General features: G+C 42.7%; 1 protein-coding gene across 2 annotated transcripts; it reads left to right on the top strand.

Moving 5' to 3' along the window:
- Positions 1-600: 600 nt before the first annotated feature.
- ehf (ets homologous factor) lies at positions 601-9,254 on the top strand. 2 transcript variants are annotated; one of them, XM_008275858.1, is made up of 9 exons: positions 601-785; positions 3,102-3,242; positions 3,736-3,993; positions 5,066-5,104; positions 5,252-5,296; positions 5,402-5,464; positions 5,578-5,622; positions 5,876-6,071; positions 8,709-9,254. In XM_008275858.1, exons 2-9 carry the CDS (start codon positions 3,167-3,169, stop codon positions 8,806-8,808), a joined length of 822 nt encoding a protein of 273 aa, XP_008274080.1. In that variant the 5' UTR covers positions 601-785; positions 3,102-3,166; the 3' UTR covers positions 8,809-9,254. The 2 variants fall into 2 exon arrangements, with proteins under 2 accessions (XP_008274080.1, XP_008274079.1); XM_008275857.1 differs by having other exon boundaries at positions 3,703-3,993.

Raw genomic sequence — 9,254 nt, 5'->3', positions numbered from 1 at the left:
CCGCAGTTTGGATTTAGTTTGCAAATCCGCAGAAGACATTGGTTGGAAAAGTCAGGGGCATTTGTAAATGTGTAACCCCGATGAAGTCACTTTCTGATGGTGATTTTAGGCACACGGTTGCTAATGTTTCTCCACCAACACCCAAAAAAAAAAAGCAAAATGAGCAAATTCTCTCAGGCCGTCCTACCCAGACTGTCAGCACCTCGTTCATCATGATGGAAAAAGCAAACAAATGTTGCGCCACATAGGAAGTTTCTAGACGCTATTTTAGGCAACAGTGTGAGCAGAGACTTTATGCAATTTAACTTTCCCTTCGTGGGCTTTTGAATGTTTTTGGATCCGTTCCTGTTTATTTGTCTCCTCGTGAGTTTCTGCTCGAGTGAGCTCGAGAGGAAACGGTGCAAACAGGGAATACAAAAGTTATGTCAGGTGCGAGTGTGGATGGGTTTCATGTCTGTGTGTGTGTGTGTGTGTGTGTGTGTGTGTGGGTGTGCATTATGCAAATACCAACCTGGTATGAGCCTGAACAGGTAGCCAATTGGAGCGGTATAAGGAAGTCAGCAGGATAAAAAACCCATTGTGGTGGGGAAGCACCTGCAGTGTCTGTGTACATCTGTTAATTCAAAGATTTGGGAAGCACAACGACTCACCTTGTCTGGCTCCAAACACAACTGCGCCACAGTATTGGACTCTCCAGAAAACTGTATCGATCTATTCAGCTGTGTTGAGAGTGGATCTACTCGAGACCTCCATCAGGTCTGATTGGACCCCATTCTACTGCTCTGGTAGGCTGCCATAATGGTGCTGGGCGACCAGCAGCGCTTTTCAAAACGACTGGATGCTGTGTAGTTTAACTGGAGGTCGTTGTAATAGGCTCAGCATGTGCCGTTTCATTCCAAAATCATAATGAGTCATCATGAAAATGTGCAACAGGCTCTCATTGGCTTTTTAACCTGTTTTAATCACAAAGCCTGTCCGCGTGTTGTTTCTCCTGTTTTCCGTGTGTCTCTTGTTGTTACAGCGATGTTCAGAGTGATGCTGCGGCGTGGAGTCGTACAGGATAGCATCTGCCACTTTCACAAAAATTTGGGGACAGTAGTTTGTCACAGCTGAAGCTTCAATACTCTAAAAGATCTCACGTACTCTCAGCTGAGTAGATTTTGTGTAATGCTATGCAAACTGTTGCATTAACTTTAATATATTTGTCTGTGCACTCACTCTGTTTCAGCTGCTGGAATGGCAGAAAGCTTGCATATGTAATGCCTTGGCGTCATCCCCGGTTTTAATTATAGGTTGGTTTCAGAAGCAATATTTACAGGAGGTAAAGTTAAAAGAAAAAAAATAAAAACACAAACACTATGAACACAGGTGCTTTAAATGCCGCCATGTGGCTATGACTGGAATGAAAGGAAACCATCGTGTCAACAGAGTTGGCACAATTCTGACGTGAACTTCTTTAAATAAGTGTTGCTCATCTGATGACAAATGCAGCGGAGTGATTTTTCACTGTGACTCAGCTGAAGGGATATTGATCCATAACTGCAGCTCTTTGCTTTTGTACTGCCGCACGATTGTCGTATTGACAGAAACCACTCACTGCTTTTCTGATACGATGCGTGCTTGGCAGTAGTCGACAGACAGGGTTAACACACAGCGTGAGGTGTTTGAGCAACCTTGGCACATTGTCAGGCGCGGAGCTGATCTGCCTTGGCATGACGGCATGTGTCCCCTATCTACTGGGAAAATCTCAGTCAGAGATCTTGACTGTAGGTGGTTATAAATCAGATGCTCCACATCTCGAAAGAGATTATTTCACCTGTTTGTGTGTCAGAGAGGTGTTAGTTTAATGGCACAGTGTTGAAAAGTGTGACAGGGCTCGGTGGAATTTTGTTTATGACCGACCATAAAAGCGTGACCAAGAACTTCTGGGGAACAGGTGAAGCACTGGTCGCTGTGTAAAGAATTAGTTCTATTGTTTAACCCTCTCGAAGCTCGTTACGCTAACCCAACACCTTTTTGCGCATCTCTCAGATTAGGAACCTGCTCCAAATCCAAGAAGCTTTTTTTTTTAAATGTTGGAAAATGCTTCCAGTTTATAACAGAACACATGAAAACAAGCCCATCAGTGCAGCCGGCAGAATGTAAAGCAGTCATTTATTTAAGCAGCAGCACTATTAACTAAGCTAATAAGTAACAGGGTGGCATTTTATGTGCCGCGTCACAAACAGTCTGTTTAACAGTAACATAAAACCCGATACTGGCAGTGAACCGTGCAAACCATGACTGAGCTATTGTGCACAGTCTGTCGCCACACTATAATTTTCTTTATTTACATGGGATGCAAATGTACTTGTGGTAGTTTCTGAAACATGCCTTTATTTGAACCGTTCACACACACGGAGCGCTGCGACTCCTCTAAAAGTAACTGCAAGTGTTCAGCGAGTTGATATTACTCATCTTGAGCATCCACTGAACTGAATACACTACAATCAGTCCAAAACAAATGCGATCGCAAAACTGACAAGCAAATGAAATTGATGTTTTGTGCGAAAACAAATGGGCCTCCGTTCAATCATAAAACCCATTTGTCTGTAACATGTCCAATGCACGACTCGCACAAACCATAAACTGTGCTGACGCGGAGCTTTGCGTCGCTGCCGTTCGGTGCAATCGGACGACGTATTAAGTCGATGAGTTAAATGCGTCAGATTTAATAAATCAGCTTATTTATGCGGTTTGATGTGAGATTTCAGGCCTGGTTGACTTGGCGACACCTGTAGTTACCACGGTAACGGCAAGAAGAGTGTAATAATACAGCAAAAACACTCGCTGGGAAGCTGCTTCCCAGGCTGCATTTAGCACTTACTGTGCTGACAGACAGATTGAATTTGCTGTGGCTGATACACAATAACTGTTGAACGCTTCTAATGTAAGGCAGCAGCAGCAGAAGCCTTTTCTGTTTATCAGTAGCTGAACGCTGATGTAATGTAGAGACAGTGACATGTGTGTTATTTTCCTGTGGCTCCATCATGCATGTATGTATATATCTAAATGGATTGCCTAAAACCATAAAGATTGCTTCATTTTTAGTCTATCCACAGAGTAAACGACTACCCTCCTGCCTCAGCCCCTGGGCCATGGTACATCAGAGTGTGGAAGCTACAATATGAGTGTAACTTCGACCACGACTCTGGACAGCCAGCTCGCCACTACCTGGGGTCCTACCAACGCCTACCCCGATGGTAAGAACGATGAGCGACACAATTATGATGACCATATGCTTTCCCGGCATTACATAGGCACTCTTCTACCGACATAAATCAGTTAATTAAACAGTCTGAATTACACCCCAAAACGCCTCAAGAAAATATGCTAAAATGTTCTGCTCAAGGCTTTTGATTGCTCTCTATTAAACAATCCATTTCACTCACTGCTTATGAAGCCGCGATGCAAAATGAAAATCATTCGGCAATTAGCAACTGATGTATTGCTTACCTGGTGAGCCCAGAGCTCTGAAAAACAAGGCATGAATTAGGGATTCCCAACTGAGAAATAGCTCAACAGCTCTTTCGCTAAACTGTTCTGCAGATTAATTATTGCCAAATACCTTCAGTGGGGGAATTCATGTTTTCCTCATCAGATACAGCTTTACATTAAAACAGAATTAATTCACTCATGTAGACGAATGTGTTTAATTTCCAGATATTTTCACGAAGCGTTCATGTCTGTCCCCAGGCCCGCTGGTGATGTCTGGTTACACAAGTCGGCTGTGGCCTCACGAGTCGCAGCCTCAGTTCTGGACTAAGTACCAGGTGTGGGAGTGGCTGCAGCAGGTCCTGGACATCCACCAGTTTGACGCCTCCAGCATTCCCTTCCAAAACTTTGACATGGACGGCCATCAGCTCTGCAGCCTGAGCTACCAGGACTTCATCCGTGCTGCCGGCAGCTTGGGACCCATTCTCTTCCACAGCATCACAGAGCTCAAGTGGAGCGGTGCGTCTCACACTCTGAGAGAGGAGCTGAAGGGGCAAAAAAGGAAGATGATTAGTCCCAATAAGAGAGAGGCTGGGTGGTTCGAGTTGAGTCTGGAACAGAGTCTTGATGAAGTGTTGCTGAGAGGGGATCACAGAGCCGGTCAGGGGTCGCGCTGCATGGTGCTGTAGGGGGGTGAAGGAGTACTTAAAACGAGGGAGATGATGGATTTGTTGTTTGCTCTTGCTCGAATGGGTCTCCTAACAAAGCGCAGAGGGGGTGTGAAGCTGAGAAACAAGCTCAGAATTGGCTCAACCGCTGTTTTTTAATTAGAGCTCGAACAGAAAGTGAGTTTTTAAGGCTGAAGCTTCGCTGTTTGTCTTTCATTTCTACTTATTATCTGTAGACCACAGCTGATTAAGCAAATAAGATGCTGCAAATACTTGCCAACTTTCAATGAGGAATGACATCAGCAAATTATATTTTGTCTGACATCTGAACCGGAGTGGTGCCAGGAGACCTGGCACAACAGGTTTAACCTCCGGGTTGCAAAGAAATTTACAGTAAACCAAACCTTTGAAACTGAACCAAGAGCACAGTCCTGCTATTGTTGTGTCTGGCTGTAAACACCCACCTCGGTTTCGTAGGATGACGTGTCGCGTTTTATTACAAACAAAGTGTTTCCCAAACTACACGAAAAAACTGAGCGGTTTTCAGAATTTAAAGTAGATTTTTCATTCCAGTTGAAAATGGTTTGTTTGTGGTTTCTACGCGTTTTTATCCTGAAAACCAAAAGAGAAAGAGTGTGGAAAGTCAGCCAGTCTTCCAGTCCTTTTACTGTCTGCTGTTAGGGAAATAGTAAATGCTCTGTTTACTCCGGGAATGCTGCACCATCCTCCTGTTTTTGGTTGTAAAACAACCTCTGGATGTGCCATAAAGCAACACGATAGATTTCCTGCAACATCTGGCTGAAATGTCAGACGTTCCAGCACGTGATTTAGTTCCCTAAAGAGATTTTGATTTGTTCTGTGGTTTTCTAATGTGTAACTATGAATGCGGTGAAAGTGAATTTGCTCTTTTATCCCTGTTGCAGGGCAATACCAAATAGGGCAACTGGAACTCAAACCCGAATGTAAGAGACTTTCAGATTGATTTTTATTCAGTCATTGTCTAAGAAAAACACACACACACACGTATCGATGTCAGAATGGATACACTTCCCCATAGCTGCTTTGTTATTTCCTTCTTCTCTCACTTTGCTTGTTTTCGTCTTTTACAGTAGACTACTCCTGTCCGTTTCCAGATGTCAGCTTTCCACCAGGAGGTACTGCGATTCTTACATTATCATTACTGGTATGCTATTATTCAAAACTGATTCATGAAATATAATAAACACTAACCTGGATTGTTCTTTTATCTGTTAACCTAGAACTCTATGATCCCTCGCTTCACTCCCTCCCACCTGTTGTCTCTCCCACTCCTTCTAGTCCTGGTGAGGAAATTATTTCACACACAACATCACAGTTTCACACATGACATGTAATACTCATGCAGCATGTATATTACAAATGAAAATATTAAGATGCTTTGATGTCTTCCTTCCAGATATCAAACGGTCTTTCAGTCGTCCTCACCAGGTCAAAAAACACAGTAAGTAAAAGAAACCCACCCTTTACATGTCAACCTCCTAAGACCCAGGATCTTGTTTGATGTGCATTTTTTATTTCTAGAGAATAAAAAATATAAAGAAAATAAAAAAAATATTTAAAAAAAAATATATTAAATAAATAAAAAATATTAGATTGAAAAAAAACTCTGATAAAATAATAATAACAAATAAAATAAAAATAAACTACTGTGGTAGTATAACCAAAAACGTGTAAATGATCCGATGCGTCTGCAGACCCGAGGGGGACACACTTGTGGGAGTTCATCCGGGACATTCTGCTGAACCCAGAGCGGAACCCGGGCCTGATCAAGTGGGAGGATCGGGCGGAGGGGGTTTTCCGCTTTCTGAAGTCGGAGGCGGTGGCGCAACTATGGGGCAAGAAGAAGAATAACAGCAGCATGACCTACGAGAAACTAAGTCGCGCGATGAGGTACGTGTGCACAGCTCTCCCTCACACATAGAGAACTTACATAAGGCCTGTGGGTGAACTTTATGTAGAAAGTGAATGCAGATACAAGTTTTAAATCTCTGTTTTTGAGCACTGCTTTTACTCCTCTTTGATCTGAATTCAGTGGAGATCGTAGCCTCTGTTGTGCGGTTTTAAAAAACAACTTCCTGTCCCGCCTATTAGCCTCCTACACATGCACGTGATCTTTCCTTACTTTGGCCACAGCTTGTAAAATCTGTAATGAGGAAGAAATTTCACACGATATTGTTCCTAATCCAATTTACTTAAGAAGATTATAATGCACTTGCTACCGGAGAGAACACACTGTAACAGCAACAAAATGTACTTTGAAACTTCAGATGCGTCTAAGTGGCATCATTAAGAGTTCCCGCATCTAAAAAAAAAAAACAGTGACCTCAATACTTTAAAAGACATTCCCCGTTGCTCATTACCTACAATGGACACATTTTTGATCTGCTACGTGCGCCCGCTTCTCTCCCCAAATGAACAGAAATGGCCTTCTCCACAGAAAAAAAATCTTCCCCGGCTGCTGCAGTAGACACAGCTTTACATTCAAATGAGCTAATCTAATGAGCTTACTTTCATTGTAGTGCAAACCAGTGGGAACTACAAAATGTGCCTGCAGGTATTGTCACTGTGACCGCAAAGCTGATTTTCTATTTACTGTAGTGCCGCAGAAGGATTTGCTGCTTGATGGCATCACCGAACAGATCGGTGCTGTGCTCTCAGTTACGGATAACAAAAGCCGCGGAATAACATCTGACTAAGCCCTCGATAGAAACTCAGGTGAACTTTAATAAGTAAGCCAACAGTCGGTGCGGGTCGAGATGTCATAAGAGGACAGTTTTTTTTTTTAAATGTGGGTCACTAACATCTACTGTAAACTTGGTTAAATATTGGAGCGTTTTATTGCAGAGGAGTGGCACACTAATCGGAAGACACTGTGAGGCAGTATCAGTGAATAACCAAAACTACACGCAAGAATTAACCTTTTTACCTAAAAAAGGAAAACACACAAACTACCACAACAGCCAGCCTGCAGTACTAAAAAGACAACTTGGCAGGTTGGCTGTATAACCTACCGAGCACCAGAAGTAAGCAGCACTTTGCCTCGTCACTGCCATTAAACCTGGACCTTTATGGCCCGGGAAAGCACGTGCACAGTGTGCTCCTTTTAATAGCACAGGTGCCGTGTTTGGATCCCTCCCAATAAAGAGAACAAGTTTGCTTCTCACTTAATTACTCTGATTAAATTAAAAATCTTCCACTGGCCTTTTGACTGCCCTATCTGACACACTGCTCAACCTCGTCTGCAAATATAGAACCCTTTTAGAAAGAGGATATTCATTTTATTAACTGATGTCGGATCTAACTTTTACCTCTTGGGAAGGTCGTTTTATTTCTTTCTTTTATTTCCTCGTTCAATTAACGAGCCTTATAGAAATGACACGTCTCACCTTATTGCATATTTGATCACAGCGCCGCATTAACCTGATAAAAGCAGACTCTAATACACTTTAGCACAATGTTAGTCAGAAAAGCCTATTTGAAATTTTAAAAAGTTTCCTCGCTTATATAGAAAACTGCAGCCGCAAACACTGCAAACAGGGTCAAATGTGTTTGTATAATGAGTTTTATTTATAGAACGTGTTGAGTGGGAGCATTTAAAGCAGTCAAAGTGAAGGTAATGCACTGAAAGGCCATGACGTGCCGTACCCTTTCATTAATTTAACTGTAGTGTAAGCACTGCAGTTAAAGGAACTGGAAACAGCAGAGGTGTGTCCCTGACAGGAATTAATATGTTCACCTCAAGTGTAATGCCAGGAAGGAGTTCATTTGTAAACAGAAAGCAGGAGAGGAATGTTAAACTGTCAGCTGATTGTCAGTGAATGTCCTGGCGAAGAAAGCAGATAACAGATCAGAACTTAAAGCTTGTTGAACCGTCAGTTGAAGTGGAAAAGATGGAAGTAGTTACCAGTCAAGGGGCGCAGGTTGGTAGCACTGTTGCCTCACAGCAAGAAGGTCGCCTGAGGTTTTCTGCGTGGAGTTTGCATGTTCTCCCCATGCAGCGTGGGTTCTCTGCGGGTTCTCTGGCTTCCTCCCACAGTCCAGAAACATGTTGAGGTTAATTGGTGATTCTAAATTGTCCGTAGGTGTGAATATGAGTGTGCTTGGTTGTCTGTCCAGTGGATTTATTTTTAGGACATCTCCACAACAACGTGGAAATTATCAGTGCTAGTATGTTGTGCAGCAACGTGAGTGTGCTTGGTTGTCTGTCTCTAAGTGTAGCCCTGTGATAGACTGGTGACCTGTCCATAATGTCCCTTGTCTTCACCCTATGTCAGCTGGGATAGACTCCAGCCCCCCTGCAACCCTAGTGAGGATTAAGCGGTGTATAGATAATGGATGGATAGCTAACAATCAATCTGGGCTATCCTGAAACAGGGTTGAACACCAGTCAAACATTAGTGAAAATCAATTCAGTCAATCCAAACAAACTGAGAAGTTCAGGCCTCGCATTACACTTTATTTGCAATTTCAAGCACATTTTAGATGATCCAGAATGAATTCGTTTGACTTGTCTCTGCTCTGTCGCAGATATTACTACAAACGAGAAATCCTAGAGCGAGTAGACGGCCGCAGGCTGGTTTACAAGTTTGGAAGGAACGCGAGAGGATGGAGGGAATCAGAGAAGTGACAATTTCATTAATTTATGTTTCCTTTTGTGTTGTATGCAGATGTGATGTTTTATTATAGTTTTCATTGACTGTTTTTGATAAAGATGTGTTTACGTGTTTGTTTTTTTTCCCTCCCCTTGTCTACTTTTTATAAATGCGTTTCTTTTTGTTGTGACACTGCACTGAGATGTTCCTAATTGTGCCTTACTATCAGTAAAAGCTGACACGTGTTTACATAGAATCTTGCTGATGAAAAGGATAACGAAGCTGCCAGAAAGTTACCGTAAAGCACACGTGATCCTGTTTTTCTGTCCGAATCAGACGCTTCATCCCAGTCCCAAAGGAGCACACGATGACGCAGCGTTCAAAACACAGGCAAACAGACGCACACTGAGTGTTTTGACGTTGATACTGTGAAGTGTCCTTTGGGAGGGATGCTTGATGGAAGCATAAAAACAGCAATAAA

This window comes from Stegastes partitus, unplaced genomic scaffold (assembly GCF_000690725.1).
Source record: "Stegastes partitus isolate 25-593 unplaced genomic scaffold, Stegastes_partitus-1.0.2 Scaffold60, whole genome shotgun sequence".
Taxonomy (NCBI): Eukaryota; Metazoa; Chordata; class Actinopteri; family Pomacentridae; genus Stegastes; species Stegastes partitus.
The sequence above is the reverse complement of the archived record's forward strand: the minus strand, read 5'-3'. Positions and strand labels throughout refer to the sequence as shown.

What these genes read in the sequence shown, in the direction of transcription:
- ehf (XM_008275857.1), top strand. Translation starts at nt 3,167, where the DNA reads ATGAGTGTAACTTCGACCACGACTCTGGACAGCCAGCTCGCCACTACC. An exon ending in ACTGGAACTCAAACCCGAAT is followed by an intron (nt 5,105 to 5,251) that starts GTAAGAGACTTT and finishes CGTCTTTTACAG; the next exon opens with TAGACTACTCCTGTCCGTTT. An exon ending in AAACTAAGTCGCGCGATGAG is followed by an intron (nt 6,072 to 8,708) that starts GTACGTGTGCAC and finishes GCTCTGTCGCAG; the next exon opens with ATATTACTACAAACGAGAAA.